Source organism: Lepidochelys olivacea, assembly GCF_965140295.1.
Source record: "Lepidochelys olivacea isolate rLepOli2 genome assembly, chromosome: 3".
NCBI lineage: Eukaryota > Metazoa > Chordata > Testudines > Cheloniidae > Lepidochelys > Lepidochelys olivacea.
Window position 1 is genome coordinate 85,901,503 of NC_140413.1, and position 25,666 is coordinate 85,927,168.

A 25,666-nucleotide genomic window follows, 5' to 3' on the forward strand; every position below is an offset into this window, starting at 1 on the left:
CCTGTTTTTGCCCACTTGATCCTTTCTAAATAGGTTACAACCATTGATTTAAATAATCCTGTCATGGAGATAATTCCCCATCAGGTTTTAGTAATACCAATTAGGTTGAATTTATGTTCCGAAATGTTCCAATTCCAGTTCCAATTCCTCTGGTTACCCATGCTCTTGGCATTGGTATATAGGCAAATGAAGAATTTCTTCATGTCCTTTGGTTCCTTGATTAATTTTGTTGCAGCATCTTGATTTTGTGGTAAATGAGTGCTTATATCTTCCTTCTAGCCAGCTTGTCTCTTAGGAGATTGGTTCGCTTTCTACTGAGATGGAGGTCATCTAAACTATGCAGTCTCCTTTTACCATAGAAGGTGGTCAGTGTTCCACAATATCAAACGTCTACACTGCTTACCTAGCTAGTACTTCACTTCCAAAGTCTTCTGCCTTGTCTTCCTTTGCTCGCAGGACAGGAAGAAACTGTGATCACTTGGAAATTCTTCTCCTTCAGCACCCTTCCAAGTACCCTGAAGTCTTTTTGTGATCTGTGATATCCCACAATACAGTGTCATTAGTGATATGAACCATCACAAATGGATCCTTGCCCATTAACTTGAGAATCCTATTTATTGTTAGTGATGTCTCATGTTTTGGCTCCGGAAAGGCAGCACACCATCCTGTTGTCCTCCTGTGCCTTGCAGAATGTTTTTCTCAGTTCTTCCAAACATTGAATCCCCAACAAGAATAGTCTGTCTTCTTTAGACAGTTGGAGAACTCTTCTTAGGCAAACTTGATATATTTTTTTTCTTACAGGTTGAGTTGAGCTATCATCTACAGGGTTAGATGGTGTCCCGTATGTTCCCTTGGACCAGCTGGATCTTGAGGTATCTTCCACAGTTTTCATGTTGAGCACCTGGTATCGATTAGAAACTGCTAGCTGTGTGGAATTCCTCCTGGTCCTCTTTTCTCTGGTAGCCACAGCCTGCCCATCTTAAGCTGTCCCCAGCTGTGTAGAACACCACTGCGACCTCTTCTCATGCTTTCACACTGCTAGGTCTCCCCTGACTTCCTCTCTCTCATTCTTTGGTGGCCAGCTCCTTTTTTTCTTGAACCTGGTGTACTGATGGTTCTTGCATCTAGGAACTCCTCAGTGTCTCTATTTGCCCGTTAATCTAAGAATCTTTTTCCAACACAGCCACCAGCTTGCATTTCATGCACAGGAAGTCACTTCTGACTTCAGACAGGAAAGAAAACATGGCACATCTGTGGCAAGTCACCACAGCTGTTCTGTTGCTGGTCATCTTGAAATCTGAGTGGGACCTGGAAGGAAAAAATCTCACTTTCTCTAAGCTCCTGCCATAACTGTTTTCTGCCTCTATTCATGGCTCTGGAATTTGCCTCGGAACTGATTTTTTATACCAAGTCACCCTGCTTAGCTCATTTCAGCTCTGCCCCTCACCACCAGGCATCAATTAACAATTCAGAATTCAGACAGTGGGATTGATCAATGCTCCACATTTCAGTCTTGGCATGTCTACAAACTTAAGTCGACATACAGGCACCGGAGTAATTATGTTGTTTGTGCATGTCCATGCCACAGTCATTGTGTCAGTGGAGTGCATCCTCACTAGCAGTATTTGGATGCATAGCCGCAGGGAGTTTTGCGAGGGGCTTGCAAACAGGAGTGATTGGGCACATGGCTTCAACTTCCCATGATATGCTTTTCTCCCTCCCCTGAGTTCATCTGCAACCCGTAATATTTTTCGCCTTTTTTCCAAAAGGCTGGCATAACTACATGTATGCCATCTCTAGAAAAATATGGACTTTACACAGCTGTGCACTATTATTGTGAGCGTTACAAAAACCACGCACCTTATCCAGTGGTATTTCCAGAACCATGAGAGGAGCCGCTGCACGGAACATTGCAGTGTCCTTCAAGTAGCCTTGCTGGAAGCCATGGAACAAAACAATTCCTGATCGTTGTCAATCGCGCAGCAGCTGAACACAATGGTATGCCAATTCTGGTCCCAAGAAACAAGCTCTGATTGGTGAGATTGAATCATTATGCAAGTATGGGATGATGAGCAGTAGCTGCAGAACTTCTGTACACATAAGGCCACTTTCCAGGAACTGTGCGCTGAGCCCTCCCCAGCCCTGCAGTGCAGCAACACTAAAATGAGACATGCTCTGACAGTGGGAAAAGCGAGTGGCGATTGCTGTGTGAAAGCTTGCAATGCCAGATTGCTACTGGTCAGTGGGGAATCAATTTGTATTTGGGAAATCCACCATGGGGGTTGCTGTAATCCAAGTATGCAGGGACATTAATCGCCTTCTCCTAAGAAGGGTTGTCACTCTGGGCAATATGCAGGAGATACTGGGTGGTTTTGCCGCAGTGGGGTTATCCAACTGCAATGGAGCAATAGCATGCATATCCTTATTGGCACCAGACCACCATTGCCACAGAGTACATAAACAGCAAGGGATACTTTTCTATGGTGGTGCAAGTGCTGGTGTATCACTGGGGATGTTTTATTGACAATGTGGGATGGTCTGGGAAAGTGTCTGACGCATGCATCTTTAAGAAGACAGGTCTTTTCAGAAAGCTGTAAGCAAGGATTTGTTTTCCAGATTGCAAAATCACCATTGATGTTGAAATGCCAATAGTGATCCTGGGAGACCCAGCCTGCCCCTTACTCCTATCGCTCATAAAACCATACATCAGACACCTGGACTGCAGCAATGAGCGATTAAACAATAGGCTCAGTAAGTGCAGAATGGTTGAATGTGCCTTTGGCCGTTTGAAGAGTTGCTGACCTGGAGCAGTATATCTCGGGGAGACTTTGAAAACCCATTTTATTAATGACTGTGACGGTGCAGCCAATCTGGGCCAGGCTGGGTCCTATAAGAAGGGCTGCAGGGGAGAGAGGAGCTGAGTCTCCTGGAGCTTGAGGGAGAAGGACTGGTTGCCTGTAGAGGGAAGTATCTGATACAGAGCAATGCTGGGCAGGGTTGGGGGAGCAAGCGGAGCTCCAGCCTGGCCGGCTCCCAGAGTGTGGTCTTGATACAGGGGCCAAGTAGGTGCTGGGGCTATGGGAAAGTGGCCCAGGGAAAGCAGGTAGTGGCAGAGGGGAAGACGAGGCAGTGAGCAGTTGCCTGCTATAGGGTCCCTGGGTTGGGGCACAGAGTAGCTGGTGGGCCTGTCCCCCCCACCCCCCTTGCCAAGGGAAGTGGCCAGCCAAAGGATTGCAGTTTGCCCCTAAGCAAAGGGCTGGAGTAGGGGCTGTAGTTCACCACTGCAGTGAGAGGGCAGGCGAAGGACTGTTGGCTCACCCGGAAGGGGGGAGATACCTGAGTTGGAGCACAGCCAGAGGGCCGTGCCCTGAAGAGGCTGCCGTGGTCCGGGGCAACGCAGATCCCCACAGACAGCAGAGACAATGGAGAAGCAGTGAGGGAGAGTGAGACACAAGAGGAGGATGCCCTGCTGGTGGACAGAGCTAGTTCCCGGAGCAACCGGCAGGAGTCGCCACGGTGGCGAGCACAGCCTGTTACAATGACTCTCAGTAATGTGTGGTGCTTTTGTGTTGTGCCTACCAATAGTCTGAACCTTGCTGTGTATGTAGTGATATTACCTTGGAAAAAATACCTGCTGCTTTGCTCTGAAAACTCCCAGCCCCCACCCACTAGCAACACTAGAGCTGCCTCCCAGCCTGCTGCTGGGGAGACATTCCATTCAGCCTTGGCCTTCCAAAGGTACTGCTGGTGAATGGGGAGTGTACTTGATGTCTGCGGAATGAGCATTGACCCAGCAACTCATCTGTGGTGGGGGGCTAGAACAATGGCTGCCATGAGTGAGGGGAGTGTGGGCTACTGCTTAGAGCGTGGAAGGGATGGGAGCCAGGACTCCTGACTTCCATCCACCACTCCAGGTCTTTGTGAGGTTGTGCTCACCCCAGTGCCTCAATTTCCCTATTCCTCCCTCCCCACACTTTGAATTAATAAAGATTTCGTTTTCAAGACCTGGACTTTTCATTTCTGTGTGTGCAAAAAAAAAAAAAAATTGACCAAGACTTAAACCTTGGAAAGATGGGAATACAGTGGGGAGGGGGATAACACATTCATCTCTTTAAAAATCAGTATGTATGGCTGTGATTCTGTGCACCCTTGCCTGAGGCTGAGTGGAAGGGATATGGCGTTTGCCCCGCACACCTAATGGAATGTGTGTGGGGAGGGGTAGTACAGCAATGTTGGAATGCAGTTCTGCAGAGGGAGTCAAGCCTCTAGCTTTCTCCTGTAGGTCAACCAGATGCCTCAACATGTCTTTGTTCCTTCTGAATCCCCATCATCACCTTCTCTGTGCCATGCTCATTCTTATGGGCTTTTCTCCTGCTCATAATGTCCATTTTTTCTGTGAGCGTAATCCTCCATGCCCTCTGCTCAGTTTCCACTGTCCGAGAGGTATTCATTATTTCATGAAATGTAGTCATGCATTCTCTTTCGCCTTCGTATTATCTGGGACACCCTCTCCTCTGGTGTGGAGGATATGAAGGCTACACTTTCAGCTGTAAAACAGGCACAGCACAAAGGGACCATTGTCAGTGCAAACTTGCCATATAAAAATCCTTCCCCTGAATCCATGCAAGTGTAAAGCAGAACATTTTCATTTCTACAAGGTATTCATAGAACTTGTTTGCTGTCCTAGCTATGGTAAGTAGGGCAAGGGTGCTGGACCATCTGCAGCAGTACTGGCAGTGGGGGGAATGACCCGCAGCAAAACCATAGGTGCTCAGGGGGCCATGCCACCTTCCCTTTCTAACCTGAACATTGTCTGGAGGTCAGGGTCTGGCATTCCCCTTCCCAAACTGCAAGCTGAGGTGATGAGGGGCATGTGTCTGTGCATGTGATAGTCTATGGCCACTGAAACCTTTTCCCTTTCTTCCCCTGCCACTGTTGCTCTCCAGGACCTGAGGCACCACCCCCTCTCCAGTCCTGAAGCTGGACCTGGGCACTGTTAGCTTCCCAGGCAGCCTGGGACACAGTGGGAGGCTTGGACCATCCACCTGCCCCACACAGGGGAACAGGGTGCCCAAGAGCAGTCCTTGGCCTGCCTCTTCACAGTCTGCCCTAGGCTTGCAGTTTGCATGGGCAATGCCAACCCCTGCCACCCAGGCTACAGCCATGTAGTGTAAAGCATCGGGGAAGGGGTGGAAAAACACAAGAGGGGCCCACAGGCACTAGTGTTTGTGGGTCAAGCAATTGAAGTGAATATTACCAACATCTGTAGATAACCCTTGCTGATATGTTCCTGAAAGTAACAAAGGCGGCAAGGGAACAGCTGCTGCAAGTGTCCAGGTACAGACCGGGTCCTTATGCTGTCTACTGCAATGATGCCTGCCAAATTAATACTGGAGTAGCATGTGAAAGTGTCTTACCATGGTGGAAGAAATAAGGCAGCCTTCCCCAGAAACCTTCTACAATGGATTAAAGTACCTCAATGATAGTTTCCTGAAGATCTCTGTGGAGGATTCACAGGACATCCCTCTGAACATAAACAGTGTTTTGCAGAGCACCCTCTGCCTAGCTGGTCCAGGCACTGGGAAGCAGATAGCCACTGTACTGCAACTGGTTTTTTAAATTTAAAAAAAAAAAACATGAAGACACCACCCCCCCACACACAATATTTAACTTACTCACCTGAAGTTCCTTCCCTGTAATCACGCTCAGCCATGCTGCTGTTTTGCAGATGTGGTCACCCCATCTCAAAAAAGATAATTGGAATTGGAAAAGGGCAATAAGAATGACTGGCATATGGAACGACTTCTGTATGAGGAGAGATTAATAAGACTGGGACTTCTCAGTGTGGAAAAGACTACTGGGGAGTGGGGGAGGGATAAGACAGAGGTCTATAAAATCATGAGTGGTGTGGAGAAAGTAAATAAGGAAGTGTTATTTACACCTTCTCATAACACAAGAACTAGGGGTCAGCAGATGAAATTAATAGGGAGCAGGTTTAAAACAAACAAAAGGAAGTATTTTTTCACACAACACACGGTCAACCTGGTGGAACTCCTTGCCAGAGGATGTTTTGAAAAGTGAAGACTATAACAGGGTTCAAAAAAGAGCTAGATAAGTTCCTGGAGGATAGGTCCATCCATGGCTATTAGGCAGGATGGGCAGGGATGGTGGCCCTAGCCTCTTTTTGCCAGAAGCTGGGAATGGGCAACCAGGGATGGATCACTTGATTACCTGTTCTGTTCATTTCCTCTGGGGCACCTGGCACTGGCCACTGTCAGAAGACAGGATACTGGGCTAGATGGACCTTTAGTCAGACCCGGTATGGCCATTGTTATACAATGGATCCCCTGCTCGTCTGTCTCCAATTGTCATCCTCCTCAGTGTTGCCTGCGGTGGCCTGGAACTCTGACTCCTCAGAGGTATCCATGCTGCTCTTGGGGGTTGTGGTGGGGTCATTGCAGAGAATAGCATGCATTTCCTTGGAAGAGTGGCATGTCTGCAGATTCACACAGGCAGCACTGCATTGATTTAACCTCAAAAATGTGAAGCATCTCTACAACCATAAGGGCTAGAAACTCCCTTCTCTAAATGAAAAGGTCACCGCTCCCCATAAACTGTTTTTCAGGCTGCCACAGGCTGAAGAACTCTACTTAGTGTACCTTCAACTGTACCTACATCAGTCCCCAGGCATGGTATTCAGCAACACTTAGGTCATGTCTACACTAGCGAACTTATAGAGGCACTGCTGTACCTTTGCAGCTGTCCTGCTGTACGATGGATCATGTAGCCGCTCTGTGACGACAGGAGAGAGTGCTCCTCTTGACATAATAAACCATCTCAACAAGCAGCAGTAGTTACATCTGCTTCTGCCACCAACATAAGTGTGCACATGAGTGCTTAGGCTGGTGAAACTTGTCACCCAGGTTTTTTCACATCCCTGTTGATGGCATAAGTGGTAGTGTAGACATGGCCTTAAAAATCAATTTTAAGTAAGTAGGTGTTGACTCTCAGCTCACTTACTAGTCATTTGTTCTTCTGTTTTCCAAAACTTTAAATAAATGAGAACTAGAAGTTTGATCCAGTACTTCCTGGTTTTCTTTCTTGTATACACACATTCAGAAACTTTTCTTGGAGCAGTAGTCATTTAAGTATTAAATTACTAGAGGGTTTTATGCTTAGCTGAGCTGTACACCCAGGCAGGCCACTCGTCACCCCCTCTGATCAAAACCCTATTGATTTTGTCAAAAAATGGGAATCCAGAAAAGTCTGACTTCACTAAAATCAGGCTTTTCTGATTTTGGACAGTATTACAGGGTTTGGACTTTAGGGAGGGGCAGGGCAAGGAGGGCTGGCTAGAGGAAGGGCTGGCCACAAGTTTCAAGCAGCCTGGGAGCTACTAAAATCAAGCCCATGATGCACTTTTGAAAAACCTGGTAAACATAAGGGGTGGAAGGAGATTGTGCTGTCTTTTGAGTGTATAAGAGCAGAGCAAAAAAGGTAAGCACAGCCAATACTGTAGACATACAGCTAACTTAATAGTACGGGCTGTCTTATTCAAGCACCTACTATACAGGGTGGATAAAAACCAATGATTTTTAAAAAAAAACAAAAACAATTTTTTATTTAAATTGGATTTTTTTGATAAAATGCTTTTTGAGGAAAAAATCCATCTAAAGGTCGTTTTAATTAAGATACGTTATAGCTCAAAGATATCTCATTATGGAATACAGATTATAAATTCTAATTTGTAGTATTAGACAATATATTAATGTAATGTTTAAGAAGTTTTGCAAATGAGTTCCAATAGTTCATGGATTAGAGACCCAATCTTATGGGGTTCCAGGGGCTTCTGTATAGATTATTTAGGTTATTCTTTCTATCTACCCAACCGGGGCTCAGTCTAGAAGATATCATCAGAAATGCTTAGTTTTGCAGTTCTCAAACTGTGATTTATGTCTCCAGCGATAACATGCTTGTTAATAGCAAAAATGTTTTAAAATAAAAAAAATAGAGGTGAGAAATAACAGACCTCAACCCTTTTGTCCCTCTGCAAATTTGTGTACACAGAGGCAATCCCCTACCTCTGTCTAAAAGGGCAAAATTTCAGAAAGTTCAGTGAATAGAAGATGGTTGGGGGTGAAATAGATCTGGAGAAGGAGAAGTCTGGAGATAAATGTGAGGGGGAGGGGGAACAGGCAGTAGAAACAAAAGTGAAACTGAGCAGCATGTTCCTGAAGTCTTGAGGTCTTCGAGTGTAGCCTTCATTCCTTTGAGATCTACCATACCATTCTCTCACTAGAAGGGAAATCCTACAGTGGCAGCAGGCCATAAGAGAGACAGTTTGGGAATATTTTAATGAAGTTCCTATACTTGTTGGTAAGACAGGCATGTGTGCAAAATGCAAACAGTGCAACAAAGAAATTCAAGACTTGGTTGCCCAAATGAAACGTCATCATGAGAAGTGCTCATTCTCAGGAGGAGGCTGCATTGAAGACGATGAAAGGAACATGTCTGAACATGGAGGATCTTCAGGTTGGTAAACTTCTCTATTTCATGCTTTTCTTAAGGACTGCCTATCTTCCTTTTGGACTATTCTTGAATTCTCATGTTTGAGCGAAAAATATAGTTGTTACTCTATGGTACTATCATTTAAGATACAGTTGTGATAAAAAAATAAATAGCTGAAATAGGCAGATCTTCTTTTACAGTTTCACCTTTAAAGTAGTACCGAGTATCAGTGAATGCAATGAGTAATACTAAATGAGCAGTATGGTAATAATTAAATAACTGCATTGACTTGTTTTGTTTAGGAGAATCCATCCTCTACAGGATTCTGAAGACTATCCACCTTCAAGATCACCATTATTTTCTACAGTTTCAGTGTTATCTGCCAGTGATAGTGTTTCAGTCACGTCATGTATGTCACATAGCCAATATATCACCTGTAGCAAAAAGAAAAAAAAATCTTCATCCTCCAGAAACAACCATAGATAAATTTGTGATAAGAACCTGCAGATTACAAAAAGAGATAATTGATGAAAAAATTGCCCAGTTTGTTTATGCAACAAACCCTCCTTTCCATATGATTGAGAACCCACACTTCATTAACATGGTTCAGTCATTAAGACCAGGATACAGTCCACCCAACAGAACAGATGTCGCAGGCAAATTGCTGGATAAAGTAAAGTGTATGAAAGAGAAATTGAGCAGTGTGCAAAAGGTCTAGAGGGTGCAATTGTTAACCTGAGTCTTGATGAGTGGAGCAATGTCACCAGTGATCCTGTTGTATGTGCTTGTGTGACAACAGAAGAAGGGAATGTCTTCCTTACAGAAACAATTGCTACATCAGGAAATGCACACACAGCAGAATATTTACAAGAAGTAGCAGTAAAAGCTATAACAAACTGTGGGAAGAAAAAAAAATTCAAATGTGTAGTACGCCACTTGGTCACAGACAATGCTGCAAATATATCCAAGATGAGAAGCAACTTAGAACAGAGTAAAGAGAGTCCCAAGCTAATAACATACAGTTGCAGTGCTCATTTGATACACCTCCTAGTCAAAGACTTCTGTGTTCTAGAAATAAAGGCTAATGTTGAAATTGCAAAATACTTCCATAACAACCATTTTGTAGCAGCTGCTCTGAAAAAAGTGGGAGAAACCAAGCTAACTCTTCCACAAGACATGGGATGGAACTCAGAAGTGGACTGTTTTGAGCACTATATCAAGAACTGGCCTAATCTGATGAGTTTGTGAACAAAATCGTGAAAAAATAGATGGCATTCTCACAGCCAAAGTTCTCAACATTGAGCTTGAGAAATGTTGAACACATGCAGAGTACCCTGAAGCCTATTTCTGTAGCCTTGAACAAAATGCAGTTTTATTGCTGATGCTGTTGAAATTTGGATGGAACTGAGTGAGATCTTAAAAAGAGAAATATGCAATGGCAGAGTTAAATTACAAGCATTAAAAAAACAAATGGGACAAGCACTATCACCAGCTCATTTTCTTGCAAAGATTCTCAAGACTCGGTATCAGGATCAAACCATAACTGCTGAAGAAGAGGAGTTGGCTATGACATGGACATCCAACAGTCATCCCTCCATAGTGTCTACTATAATAAACTTCAGAGCTAAGGGTGAACCATTCAAAAAATGTTTGCTGCTGATTTAAAGAAAGTCACACCAGTGAACTGGTGGAAGTCACTTAACCACTTGGATTCAGAGACTGTTGAAGTGATGATCTCGCTTTTAACAGAAGTAGCTTCTTCTGCTGGTGGGGAGAGAATATTTTTCTTTGAACTAATTCATTCCAAATTGAGAAACTGTTTGGGACCTGAAAAAGCAGGAAAGCTTGTTTTTCTATTCTAGTTTGTTCATAATCTGGAAAAGGAAGGTAAAGATGATGGAGTTAGCTGCAGAAGCCAATATTTTAAGTTTCTCATGTTGATCTGGCTGACATAGTCGATTTAATGTTTTTTTTTTAAATTTCATGTAACTATTTTAGTTAACAATTTTAACAAAAAAAACCTGATTTTAAAAAACTTGACTGTTTAAATTCAAAAATTCATACGCTTGTTTCGTTAAAATGTTTGCTGTTGAAGAAAAAAGTCTAAAATATATAATGTTTTAGTTAAATAAAACAATGTAAATGTCTGTCTGGTGATGTTCTCCTCCTAATACAGTGTGGCAAGAAAATCCTCCAAATGTTAATGATTAACCTGTTGAACTGGAGATAGTTCACCTCCCAATGACTTCATAAATATCTGCTTCAATTACCTTTGGTAAATGAAATAACCAAACAATCATTCATTTTCTGATATAGCTATAAAACTAATCTGAAAAGTTTTCAAAATAAATCACTTAAAAATGTCTGGTGTTTACCTTCTAAAAATGAAACCTACATCTATCTGAGTTGTGAAAAATATGTATGAAGGTTCTAAAAACCAACAAGAATGCACTTTTATGTAGAAATCCATGATTAAATAATCTTACTGACTTTAAATCATGATTTTAATCAATTTGGTTTAAATCAAATCCACCCTGCATACACTACTCAAAACTTGCTATGAGATGCACTGAGAATTAGGAGTATCTTCAGATTGGTTAACCAAGAAATAATTGTTTTAATTAATTTTATGGATTCTGTGAAAGCTTGTTAACTTAAATTTTGAAGCTTTAGCAGTCTAGAGCAAAGTGGAAGGTGGGAGCGAAGCCAGGGTCTACTAAACTAACTGTTGGACAGTAATGGACGTCCTAGAATTTGTGCTTGACAACGACAAGGATATTCAGAGATGTGTATTTTAATTTGATATCATTTAACCAAGAAGCCCAGCATAATTTTATAGATTCGGTAGCATTTTCTTAATAGATTTTCTAATTTAAAAGTTCTCTAAAGCAGGACTGATGGAATTGAAGCTGCTTTGTAAACTTACAAATACTGAATGGTGACCTGGTGATTGGGATGTTTACTGCATACATATATCGGTTAAGTGTAATAGGAAGTCTGTAAGGAAAAATAAGCAGGAAGAGAAAAATTACTCTAGATAATCCACTTCTCTAACGTCCTCTGCACATAGGAATTTGAAAGAACTCAAGCAGATTTAAAAAGTAAGATTATTGGTGTTGGCTAGTGGGGAGAGTATGGAAAAAACAGACTTAGGCTATGGTTACATGACAGAGCTTACAGTGGTGCTGCTAGTGCAAATGTTCTAAACCGATGGGAGAGAGCTCTCGTGTCGACTTAATTACTCCAGCCCCCACGAGCGGCGGAAGTTATGTCGGCGGGAGAACCTCTCCACCACATAGCGATGTCCACAGTGGCACTGAGGTCACTGTAACTTACATTGCCCAAGAGGGTGGTTTATTCACATCTCTAAGGGTATGTCTACACGACGCAATAAGGTCGAATTTATAGAAGTCGGTTTTTTAGAAATTGGTTTTATATATTCGAGTGTGTGTGTCCCCACAGAAAATGCTCTAAGTGCATTAAGTGCATTAACTCGGCGGAGCGCTTCCACAGTACCGAGGCTAGAGTCGACTTCCGGAGCGTTGCACTGTGGGTAGCTATCCCACAGTTCCCACAGTCTCCGCTGCCCATTGGAATTCTGGGTTGAGATCCCAATGCCTGATGGGGCTAAAACATTGTGGCGGGTGGTTCTGTGTACATATCGTCAGGCCCCCGTTCCCTCCCTCCCTTCCTCCGTGAAAGCAAGGGCAGACAATCATTTTGCGCCTTTTTTCCTGAGTTACCTGTGCAGATGCCATACCACGGCAAGCATGGAGCCCGCTCAGGTAACCGTCACCCTATGTCTCCTGGGTGCTGGCAGACACGGTACGGCATTGCTACACAGTAGCAGCAACCCCTTGCCTTGTGGCAGCAGACGGTACAGTACGACTGGTAGCCGTCATCGTCATGTCCGAGGTGCTCCTGGCCACGTCCGCTGGGAGCGCCTGGGCAGACATGGGCGCAGGGACTAAATTTGGAGTGACTTGACCAGGTCATTCTCTTTAGTCCTGCAGTCAGTCCTATTGAACCGTCTTATGGTGAGCGAACAAGCGATACGGACTGCTAGCAGTTGTACTGTACCATCTTCTGCCGAGCAGCCATGAGATGTGGATGGCATGCAGTCCTTCTGCACCGTCTGCTGCCAGCCAAAGATGTAAAAGATAGATGGAGTGGATCAAAACAAGAAATAGACCAGATTTGTTTTGTACTCATTTGCAAACCCCCCGTCTAGGGGACTCATTCTTTTAGGTCACATTGCAGTCACTCACAGAGAAGGTGCAGCGAGGTAAATCTAGCCATGTATCAATCAGAGGCCAGGCTAACCTTCTTGTTCCAATAAGGACAATAACTTAGGTGCACCATTTCTTATTGGAACCCTCCATGAAGTCCTGCCTGAAATACTCCTTGATGTAAAGCCACCCCCTTTGTTGATTTTAGCTCCCCTGAAGCCAACCCTGTAAGTCGTGTCCTCAGTCGCCCCTCCCAGCGTCAGAGCAACGGCAAACAATCGGGCATCTGAGAGTGCTGTCCAGAGCAGTCACAATGGAGCACTCTGATGGGGCTAAAACATTGTCGCGGGTGGTTCTGGGTACGTATCGTCAGGCCCCCGTTCCCTCCCTCCCTCCGTGAAAGCAAGGGCAGACAATCATTTCTCGCCTTTTTTCCTGAGTTACCTGTGCAGACGCCATACCACTGCAAGCAGGGAGCCCGCTCAGGTAACAGTCACCCTATGTCTCCTGGGTGCTGGCAGACGCGGTACGGCTTTGCTGCACAGTAGCAGCAACCCATTGCCTTCTGGCAGCAGACGGTACAGTAGGACTGGTAGTCATCCTCGTCGTGTCCGACGTGCTCCTGGCCACGTCGGCTGGGAGCGCCTGGGCAGACGTGGGCGCAGGGACTAAATTTGGAGTGACTTGACCAGGTCATTCTCTTTAGTCCTGCAGTCAGTCCTATTGAACCGTCTTATGGTGAGCGGGCAGGCGATACGGACTGCTAGTAGTCGTACTGTACCATCTTCTGCCAGGCAGGCAAGAGATGAGATTGCTAGTAGTCGTATTGTACCATCTTCTACCAGGCAGGCAAGAGATGAAGATGGCTAGCAGTCGTACTGTACCATCTTCTGCCGAGCAGCCATGAGATGTGGATGGCATGCAGTCCTTCTGCACCGTCTGCTGCCAGCCAAAGATGTAAAAGATAGATGGAGTGGGTCAAAACAAGAAATAGACCAGATTTGTTTTGTACTCATTTGCTTCCCCCCCTCCCCTATCTAGGGGACTCATTCTTCTAGGTCACACTGCAGTCACTCAGAGAAGGTGCAGCGAGGTAAATCTAGCCATGTAGCAATCAGAGGCCAGGCTAACCTCCTTGTTCCAATAAGAACGATAACTTAGGTGCACCATTTCTTAGTGGAACCCTCCGTGAAGTCCTGCCTGAAATACTCCTTGATGTACAGGCACCCCCTTTGTTGATTTTAGCTCCCTGAAGCCAACCCTGTAAGCCGTGTCGTCAGTCACCCCTCCCTCCGTCAGAGCAATGGCAGACAATCGTTCCACGCCTTTTTTCTGTGCGGACGCCATACCAAGGCAAGCATGGAGGCCGCTCAGCTCACTTTGGCAATTAGGAGCACATTAAACACCACACGCATTATCCAGCAGTATATGCAGCACCAGAACCTGGCAAAGCGATACCGGGCGAGGAGGCGACGTCAGCGCGGTCACGTGAGTGATCAGGACATGGACACAGATTTCTCTGAAAGCATGGGCCCTGCCAATGCATGCATCATGGTGCTAATGGGGCAGGTTCATACTGTGGAACACGGATTCTGGGCTCGGGAAACAAGCACAGACTGGTGGGACCGCATAGTGTTGCAGGTCTGGGACGATTCCCAGTGGCTGCGAAACTTTCGCATGCGTAAGGGCACTTTCATGGAACTTTGTGACCTGCTTTCCCCTGCCCTGAGGCGCATGAATACCAAGATGAGAGCAGCCCTCACAGTTGAGAAGCGAGTGGCGATAGCCCTGTGGAAGCTTGCAACGCCAGACAGCTACCGGTCAGTTGGGAATCAATTTGGAGTGGGCAAATCTACTGTGGGGGCTGCTGTGATGCAAGTAGCCCACGCAATCAAAGATCTGCTGATATCAAGGGTAGTGACCCTGGGAAATGTGCAGGTCATAGTGGATGGCTTTGCTGCAATGGGATTCCCTAACTGTGGTGGGGCTATATAAGGAACCCATATCCCTATCTTGGCACCGGAGCACCAAGCCGCCGAGTACATAAACCGCAAGGGGTACTTTTCGATAGTGCTGCAAGCTCTGGTGGATCACAAGGGACGTTTCACCAACATCAACGTGGGATGGCTGGGAAAGGTGCATGATGCTCGCATCTTCAGGAACTCTGGTCTGTTTCAAAAGCTGCAGGAAGGGACTTTATTCCCAGACCAGAAAATAACTGTTGGGGATGTTGAAATGCCTATATGTATCCTTGGAGACCCAGCCTACCCCTTAATGCCATGGCTCATGAAGCCGTACACAGGCAGCCTGGACAGTAGTCAGGAGCTGTTCAACTACAGGCTGAGCAAGTGCAGAATGGTGGTAGAATGTGCATTTGGACGTTTAAAGGCACGCTGGCGCAATTTACTGACTTGCTTAGACCTCAGCAAAACCAATATTCCCACTGTTATTACTGCTTGCTGTGTGCTCCACAATATCTGTGAGAGTAAGGGGGAGACGTTTATGGCGGGGTGGGAGGTTGAGGCAAATCGCCTGGCTGCTGGTTACGCGCAGCCAGACACCAGGGCGGTTAGAAAAGCACAGGAGGGCGCGGTACGCATCAGAGAAGCTTTGAAAACCAGTTTCATGACTGGCCAGGCTACGGTGTGAAAGTTCTGTTTGTTTCTCCTTGATGAAACCCCCCGCCCCTTGGTTCACTCTACTTCTCTGTAAGCTAACCACCCGCCCCTCCTCCCTTCAATCACCGCTTGCAGAGGCAATAAAGTCATTGTTGCTTCACATTCATGCATTCTTTATTCATTCATCATACAAATAGGGGGATGACTACCAAGGTAGCCCAGGAGGGGTGGTGGAGGAGGGAAGGAAAATGCCACACAGCACTTTAAGCACAGCACTTTAAAAGTTCACAACTTTAAAATTTATTGAATGACAGCCTTCTTTTTTTTGGGCAATCCTCTGTGGTGGAATGGCTGGTTGGCTGGAGGCCCCCCCACCGCGTTCTTGGGTGTCTGGGTTTGGAGGTTATGGAACTTGGGGAGGAGGGCGGTTGGTTACAGAGGGGCAGCAGTGGCAGTCTGTGCTCCAGCTGCCTTTGCTGCAGCTCAACCATACACTGGAGCATACTGGTTTGGTCCTGCAGCAGCCTCAGCATTGAATCCTGCCTCTTCTCATCACGCTGCCGCCACATTTGAGCTTCAGCCCTGTCTTCAGCCCGCCACCTCTCCTCCCGGTCATTTTGTGCTTTCCTGCACTCTGACATTATTTGCCTCCACGCATTCGTCTGTGCTCTGTCAGTGTGGGAGGACAGCATGAGCTCGGAGAACATTTCATCGCGAGTGCGTTTTTTTTTCTTTCTAAGCTTCACTAGCCTCTGGGAAGGAGAAGATCCTGTGATCATTGAAACACATGCAGCTGGTGGAGAAAAAAAAAGGGACAGCGGTATTTAAAAAGACACATTTTATAAAACAGTGGCTACAGTCTTTCAGGGTAAACCTTGCTGTTAACATTACATACATAGCACATGTGCTTTCGTTACAAGGTCGGATTTTGCCTCCTCCCACCGCGTGACTACCCCCTCAACCTTCTCCCCTCCCTGTGGCTAACAGCGGGGAACATTTCTGTTTAGCCACAGGCAAACAGCCCAGCAGGAATGGGCTCCTCTGAGTGTCCCCTGAAGAAAAGCACTCTATTTCAACCAGGTGACCATGAATTATATCTCACTCTCCTCAGGATAACACAGAGAGATAAAGAACGGATTTTGTTTGAATGCCAGCAAACATACACTGCAATGCTTTATTCTACAATGTTTCCCGAGTACGTGTTACTGGCCTGGAGTGGTAAAGTGTCCTACCATGAAGGACGCAATAAGGCTGCCCTTCCCAGAAACCTTTTGCAAAGGCTTTAGGAGTACATCTAGGAGAACCACAAATGCCAGGGCAAAGTAATCCTTTCACATGCATGCTTTTAAACCATGTATAGTATTTTAAAAGGTACACTCACCAGAGGTCCCTTCTCCGCCTGCTGGGTCCAGGAGGCAGCCTTGGGTGGGTTCGGGGGGTACTGGCTCCAGGTCTAGGGTGAGAAACAGTTCCTGGCTGTCGGGAAAACCGGTTTCTCCGCTTGCTTGCTGTGAGCTATCTACAACCTCCTCCTCATCATCATCTTCTTCGTCCCCAAAACCTGCTTCCGTATTGCCTCCATCTCCATTGAAGGAGTCAAACAACACGGCTGGGGTAGTGGTGGCTGAACCCCCTAAAATGGCATGCAGCTCATCATAGAAGCGGCATGTTTGGGGCTCTGACCCAGAGCGGCTGTTCGCCTCTCTGGTTTTCTGGTAGGCTTGCCTCAGCTCCTTCAGTTTCACACGGCACTGCTTCGGGTCCCTGTTATGGCCTCTGTCCTTCATGCCCTGGGAGATTTTCACAAAGGTTTTGGCATTTCGAAAACTGGAACGGAGTTCTGATAGCACGGATTCCTTTCCCCAAACAGCGATCAGATCCCGTACCTCCCGTTCGGTCCATGCTGGAGCTCTTTGGCGATTCTGGGACTACATCATGGTCACCTGAGCTGATGAGCTCTGCATGGTCACCTGCAGCTTGCCACGCTGGCCAAACAGGAAATGAGATTCAAAAGTTCGCGGTTCTTTTCCTGTCTACCTGGCCAGTGCATCTGAGTTGAGAGCGCTGTCCAGAGCGGTCATAATGGAGCACTCTGGGATAGCTCCCAAAGGCCAATACCATCGAATTGTGTCCACAGTACCCCAAATTCGAGCCGGCAACGTCGATTTAAGCGCTAATCCACTTGTCAGGGGTGGAGTAAGGAAATCGATTTTAAGAGCCCTTTAAGTCGAAATAAAGGGCTTCATTGTGTGGACGGGTGCAGGTTTACATCGATTTAACGTTGCTAAATTTGACCTAAAGTTCTAGTGTAGACCAGGGCTAAGTGACATAACTTATACTGACATAAGCTGTAGTGTGTATATAGCCTAAGAGGGAAGCACCTATTGATGTCGGAAGAAGTGAGGGTACCATCAGGTGATGGTTAGCCTTTAGTGTAAAATGGACATGCAGGAAGAACATCTGTTTTAAAACCCTTTTTTCCTCATGCTTTTAGTCTTATTGTAGAATAACTTTCTCTTTGAGAAGGCTGTTTTGTAACTATACACAACTAGTGATACTCCTTAAGGGAAGGACTACAGGTGCCAGAACCTGGGTAAGCACTTTTACACAAGGTACTGCAACCAGATCTAAAAGTGAGAGAATGGCAGAAATCCACCCCAGGAGCGGTAAGGGTACAAGGCCTAACCACCTGAGTGGTAATAAGGGGCACTTAGACCGGAAAGGGAACAGCGGCAGCTAGATCAGTAACTGAGACAGGAGATGCGGATTAATATATTCAGTTGAGGAACTAAATTAAGTCTGTCTTCTAGTTTTTTAATAGAGACTTCATCACCTTAGACTTTAAAAAAAAAAAAAAAAAAAAAAAACCACCTGCTATGCATTTTAGATTCCTTCATTTCAGATCACTGATTATAGAAGACTGAGAAGTAATATAGATGGTAGACTATAAAATGGGTTACTGGAAGTGTTTAGCGTGAGTTCAGAGTTCAACTGAAAGTTACAGCTTTAATCTTCAAAGGTTTAATTCTCAAATGAATTTTTCTTCAGTGGCACGCTTTCTGCTGCTTATCTTTTTCATTTGAGTTCAACTTTGTACTGGCATTATATGTAGACAAATGGGTTTTTACTGCTAAACTGGAATTAGCATTAATTTCATAATTGTGAAACTTAACGCTTTATTTCAGTGTGCACCACCTTCTGATTACTCAATTTATTCCCATTAAATGCAAGTTTTAAATGTTAGTTTAACGGGTGAAGTAACTAGTGTGTGGTGGCTTGCCTGTTACATTTTTATATGTTGTCATTCATTAAGAAATTAGTTGTTGTTTCGTGGTGGCTGAAGTTAACACTGATCACTTATAGAAGAGATTTATATATGGATGTGTAGCTTTTTAATTAGTTGATGTAGCTCTCAAATGTTTAGCTTTACCAAGTTTAAGTAGCTTAGCACTTTTTGTGGATTGCATTATTTAAAATCTGGTTAACTTTCCTGAAAGTTACACATTAGATAAATGTAGGAGAAGCTCTGGGAGTCTGAAGTTTCAGTATGACATTTTGTTTAAAGGGATGAGCAACATACCAGTAGCCAGTATATTTTTTGTGTGGAAGCTTAAAAATAGTGCTCTGATAGTAAATATTCTCTAGAATATTCTGTATAAATTAAGTTTTGGTATTAATTGACCAGGTTTCACTTTATTCATTGAAACTTATTTATGTGTTGGGGTTGCGAGACAACCTGTCCTAATGCATCATCCTATAGGATTACCAGGGCATTATAATGCAGTGGCTTATCCTTTGTGGACTACTTTTTTTTTTATCCTGCCCCCATAGAAGGTTAACCTAAATAAAACCTATTAATGTTCGTGTCACTCAGCTGCTTAAAGTGGCACTAAAAAACTTGATTTGTTATGTGAAGACAAAGGGTGGGGGGGGAGATCAGCTTTATTTAAAAAAAAAATGCAAAAGCAAATGGCTTGTTCATACACAGGTTATTTAGACATCATCCTATGCTACTCCTGTATGCCAGTTATCACAGATCATGTCACTAAAATTAGATATTAATCTCATTTGAAATGATGATTAGAGTTCTGTTGTTCTCGGCTCTGTCTAGATATATAAACAGTCCTTTCCCCAAAGAGCATACAGTTGAGACAAAGGAAATATATCCCTTCTGTAAAATGGGGAACTGAGGCACAGATTAAGTGACTTGCCCAAGGTTACAGGGTTTTTATTTAGTAGCCACATAATGCAGTTTTTGATCTCTAGTCTAGACCATGGTTCTTCAGAAGTTAATAGCACTTGTTCACAGCCAAGGGAGCTGGAACTTTGTATGAAGAATATTGGCTGAAATGCACTCTAACTGAAACTTCTGGTAGCTCAAATGCAGGTTGTCCACCTCTAACCAAACTAGTGAAGTTTGCTATGTAGCTGCTGTAACTATAGAAACTTCCATCTATAATAGCTTACTTATAACATTGTAGGTATTTTTACAGGCTCGTTTTGGGTGTCGCTACTTATTGTTTAATTTCCTGGTAAAATGGGAATGGAAGGATTATGTCAATACTATTTATAGTGCACAAGCAAATTAATACTCAGCGTCTTTCATTTCCAAGAATGTTTAAAGTGTTACACTTCAGCTACCTAACTGTGGTTTCAAATGTTCTTATTGAACAGATGGGTAAGCTGTGTTTTTGACTTGCCATGGTCGATTAGCAGGTGGGAAAAGGATTCCTGACTACCAGTTAATGCCACAGGGTGTCATCTACAAATTATTAGGAACTAGTGCCATTGGATGGTGGAGGAGTGAGAGGCTAGGTGAGCTGAAGAGTACCTGCTACAAAAATGTAAGGGAATTGGTTCATGAATCTTCTCTAGCAAAGTATGGAAGCAATTTATTAAGCAGCCAGTGTAGCTGTATACTTTCCCAGAGGAAGGAGCAGTTGTGATTGATTTAAATCCATATGCAGTGTCAAATAAGCCATGGTGACTTAAAAATAAAACTGGTGGAAACCAGTTAGCTGATGTGTTAGCTGATGTGTAAACTCAAACTGGGGCAGTAAACTACCATTTAGCAAAACTAAATTTGAAGGTGTTAGGTGCGAGATTTCTTGTGGCTTACAGCTTTTAATATAAAGTCTTCATCTTAAAAATGACACCATACCTTAACTATAGAATTAAATTGAATTCTGTGGCAAAAATCCTCTTGGTGTTTGAATTCGCTTTGACTTACTGATTTCTTTTATAGGTTTGAGTGGGACAAACTTTTGGAGAATGTGCATTGTTTGATCATAAGTGTGACAAAAACTGACAAGCAGGAAGCTTATGTACTCAGGTAAGCCAATATTCCAACAAAATACGTTGTTTTACACAAGCATATACATAATTATATTCTTCCAAGAAATAGTCATTCCTAATTCTAGTCTCCAGATTTTTATCTGATGTCTACATCTTGCAGTGTCTGTCAACTGTAAACATGTTTCACATTTGTGCTCAATTATCATGAATCATTTTATAAAGGTTTTGCACCACTGCTTGTCTTGTTCTGCGTCTCAAAGGATTAAGGAACTAGCTTTGTATCTGCCTCTAGTTCTGTGATGAATTTACTTGATCAGTAGACATTGCCTTGGGATCAATAGAAATCTCCCACATTAAGGGCTCATGAAACACGTACAAGGATTATGTTCAGCACTGTGTGGGAAGACTAACTGAAAACTTAGTTTCAAGGCTCGCTTTATTACATCTACATGAAATATAGAAATCAACTAATTGCTCTGGAAAGCAAGTATAGCTGCTGACCTAAGGACATCCGTAAACAAATCTTCAGATTCCCTGAAATCTCTGGAATTCCTCCCTCCTGGTTTCTGCAGCTGTGCTGCATGAATCTTGAACAATTTGTACTAAGGAAAAGAATCTTCTGCATTTTCTCTCCTTTCAACTGCTTCCCCACATTCCAAATAGTGAGAGGCAAAAACACACTTGCCTGCCTGTTTTGTGTATGACTCTAGATTTTAACTTTTAAATTTTTCAGTCAAGTGGAAATGTGTGGAAAATAAAGGTTAAGATTTTTACTCCCCCTCATTTCACTACAAGGACCACAAACTGCACCTTGCAGGCACAATACAAAAGTTTCAGTTTTCATAGATTTGTTAAGCAGAAAAGAGAGCTTGTGAGAAACTCCTGAAGAAATTGTGTTAGAAAACCTCTAGCATCTGCAGTCTTGTACTTCATTGCTGTTTAATCTATTACGAATCCATGGCTGCAAAAAGTGCACAACTAGCTAAACTGTGCACATCGCATAACCCCTATATTTGTCTCTTAAAAGAAAAATGAATCTATAGTAATAGCATTCTCCATAAGTGAGCCATCCACGGGAAACAGATATTTGAACAGGTTGCATCCTGCGGGAAACAGATATTTGAACAGGTTGCATCCAGGTTGCATCTGACATTGCATCCAGAAGAAGGGAGTAATAAACATACATAGCCAATATATATCAAACACTCCATCTCCCAGTTCAGCTAATAGTGTACTTGAGTATCTGGCTAACTGAAGTTCAGGTCTGTGAGTAGTCACTGATTTGTAATGAACCTGTGGCTTTAACACAGATGTTGGCTGTGTGCTATCTTACATAACATGTATCTCATGCCATAAATTGAGAGGCAATCTGAATTCTTACTAATTGATTATGAAATGGAGAAGACTGCCTCCAAATAGTATATAACTCAAGAACAAATTCTGGAGCTGGCAAACCACTTTGAAAGGGCAACTTATTTGTTCAGCTGGCTAACAGATTCTGCAAGTTTCTTACTAAGGTTAATTTGTCAGTGTGATCTTAAATTCACCTCTTAACTCAAAGGATCAGACCAGGTTAGTAACTGAAACTTCCATAAATGTATCCATGATTAAAGGCTGCATCTCATTTAGTATATGCCATTTGAATTATCTTTCACTGTGGCTAACAAAGTCCTGTTCTCCATTTAGTTTTCATATTCAGTTTCTTTAACCCATGGTTCAGTTTAAAGGTATATTGATGACTAAACTCAAATATTCTAATTCTGGAATGCCAGTATGGACAGACATGAATCTATAGCCTTCTGGCTACTATATCTTCACTGGCAGATGAAGTAAGTTACAGTTCTGTCAAGGCTGCTCTGCCTTTCTTGATCTAATTTTTCACTAACTTTTTCAGCTGAAACTTATGGGGCCCAAATTGTCACTTACACAAGAGGCACTTATACTCCTATGGCATCTTAAAGGGGCACCATTTAAGCTTCTAGAGCAGTTTAAAGGAAACTAATGTAAATGAAAATTTAAGGCATGGTTTGAGCAAACCTTGTAGACAATATACAGTCTGTTCTCCTTAGTGGCTGTGCAGTTTCTGCATTCTTCACAGAAATATCTGCACTGTTCTAGGTACAAACTTCTTCCTATCTAGCTTGGGAAATAAGTAGCAATTGATAGAAGTGTAGAATATTGATAAAAGAAGCTAATGTCTTCAGGGAAAAATTCATGGTTGGCAGAGATAGGGACAGTGAGGAGTCTTTAAAGTATATTGGAAACAAGAAATCCTAGCAATTGTATAAGCCTGTTATTAGAGTGGTAAATAATGAGGATAGGGCAGTCATACATAGAAACATAAACATAAGAATGGCCATACTGGGTCAGACTAATGGTTTGTCTAGCCCAGTATTCTGTCTTCCAACAGTGGCGAGTGCCAGATGCCTTAAAGAGGAAAACAAATATTTGATAATGGGATCTTCAGTGTCGGGGAGAGAGGTATAAGAAGATCCAATAGTTGGAAGAAGGTAGACAAAAGTCAGACTGGAAACGAGGTGTAAATTTTTAACAGGGTAATTAACTGTTGGAACAACTTACCAAGGGTTGCGGTGGATTTACCACCAATGGCAATTTTAAAATAAAGATTGGATGTTTTTTGATAGATACATGCTCCTGTTCAAACAGGAATTAATTTGGGGAAGTTCTATGGTCTGTGCAGTTTAGATCAATCACAATGATCCCTTCTGGCTTTGAACGCTAAGATTTTATAAAAAGCAGTGAGATTTTGTTCTGTCCCACTTCATTCCTTCAGTGCCTGTATATAAAGCTAATTAATCTTAGAATGGAATTGCTCTTGTTTCAGGGAAAGCATTTCAGTAACTAAAGCTGTAGTCCAAATTCCATACTTGCCTAATATCTGGGAAAAGGTATATACTGCTTGTACTGTAGTCTTGTCTTGCTAGCCTAGAACCTATCTTGCCCACTATTATAGTGAATAGTAACGAAACCAACCAAAAATGTTTCCTAAAGAAACATAGCATTTTCAGGCAAGGAAAGTTACTTTCTTTTAGCCAAAGATGAATTAATTTGGTGTATTAGATAGTGGTCAGACAATATAATCTGAAACAAATGCTGAAAACATGGGCATTATGGATCTGATTATTCAAATTAAACAGTCTTTCTGAGATTTACTGGTAACCCTTCCTTACATGAATGCTGATGTTGTTTTCTAATAGCTGTATTTACTAATCAAGATTTGTGAATCTATATTATGCGTCTTGGGATGCTCATAAAACTGAATTGTACATGAATGCTTGCCTGTTTTTGTTAAAATGCTTTCTCAAATGCAGTCGCAGCAAGTAAACAGTAAATTATCCAGCTGCTGCTTTTATCTGATACATGCTTATTCAGAAAAGGCATATTAACTATTCAGTTGTGGAGGCTAATGCCACACACTTGTACTAAAGAATATTGATTTCTTATTGTTGACATCTCAGGCCAAGACTTCGAAAAGTGACTAATGGCTTTTGGATGTTCAAGTTGACATCTTAAATCTGATTTTCAGATTGTGTTCCTGGCTTTTCTGATAAATCAGGCCCTTTCTAGAAATTCCAAGCACCCACAATTGGCAAATGATTGGGCCCCTTCGAAGTGTTGAGCTGGGCACCCAAAAATAACTAGCCATGCCTTAAAATCTTGGCTGAAATCTTACTCTGATTTGTAATACCTAGGTGCAAAGGCCTATTGCAGCAGCTGGCTTTGTATGCTGTAGTTACCTACCTTAGCATTGATAAACTTGGCTCTAGTGTGGTGGAAGTAGTCTAATCCAGGGGTGGGCAAAATACGGCCCTCGGGCTGGATCTGGCCTGTCTACATTTCTGTCCGGCCCCCCATGACTAACATTTCTGTCCAGCCTCCTCTGCCCCTTTGCGATCTCCAAGTCCGGGACACTAAAAGTCCCATGGCACAGAGGGGTGCGCAGGCAGGCTGCCTGCCTGCTGTGGCCCCACGCCGCTCCCAGAAGCAGCTGCGGCCGGCTGCTGCTGGCACATCTCTGCACACCCCTGGTGGAGGGGACATGGCTCTATGCACTGCCCCCGCCCCCAGCACTGTCCTTACAGCTCCCATTGGCCAGAAACAGGCGAATGGGGAGCTGCAGGGGTGGGCAGTGCATGAAGACCTGCTTTCCCCCTCCCCGCAAGGGGCGCACAGAGATGTGCCAGCAGCACCTGGCTGCAGCTGCTTCCGGGAGTGGCGTGGGGCCACAGCAGGCAGCCTGCCTGAGCGCTGTTGCGCCACTGGCCAGGAGTCACCTGTAGTAAGCACGTTGCAGCTAGAGCCTGCACCTCACACCCCTTCCCAAGGTCAGAACTCCCTGCCAGACCCTGCACCCCAATCCTCTGCCCCAGCCTGGAGCTCCCTCCCAGAGCCCACACCCTCTCCTGCACCCCAACACTCCGCACCAGCCCAGAGCTCCCTCCTGCACACAAACTCCCTCCCAGACCCTTCATTTCCTCCATTAATAACGTAGAAATGTGCAGCCCGTGACAACTTACCAAAATTAGTGGATTGGCCCTTACAAAAATTATTGCCCATCCCTGGTCTAATCATTGCTCTCCAAATCCTGCCTCAAGTTTGTTTTGTACATAGAAAGTTTAATTTGTGTATACTGTAACCTTTGTTGAGGGTGCTGCACAAAGATCTAAACTACCAATCCATTTTTAATGTAAGACATTTTCTTTTTTTCAGTGAGAGTAGCATGTTTGTCTCCAAGAGACGTTTCATTTTGAAGACATGTGGTACCACCCTCTTATTGCAAGCACTGGTTCCCCTGTTGGAGCTTGCTAGGGAGTACAGTGGGTTTGACTCAATTCAGGTAAGCTGCCAGAAATACAACTAACAAAGATTTGGTGCAATGTACTACTAAAGACCTTCGAATTCATGTTTCTCATGTAGTCTTTCACAGCTTCCATGGACTCTGCTTCCTTTAATGATGTAATCTCCTCTCCTATAAGTTTCATACCTTTCTGTACC

The 25,666-nt window shown here is 43.8% G+C and overlaps 1 protein-coding gene across 1 annotated transcript in view; it reads left to right on the top strand.

The window, feature by feature from the left end:
• AMD1 (adenosylmethionine decarboxylase 1) overlaps positions 1–25,666 on the top strand; it is a 48,658-nt gene that overhangs the window by 12,123 nt on the left and 10,869 nt on the right. The window contains exons 2-3 of the mRNA XM_084623923.1: positions 20,601–20,687; positions 25,382–25,508. Of these exons, the coding sequence (XP_084480049.1) occupies positions 20,601–20,687; positions 25,382–25,508 (214 nt within the window). The remainder of the gene's footprint in view (positions 1–20,600; positions 20,688–25,381; positions 25,509–25,666) is intronic.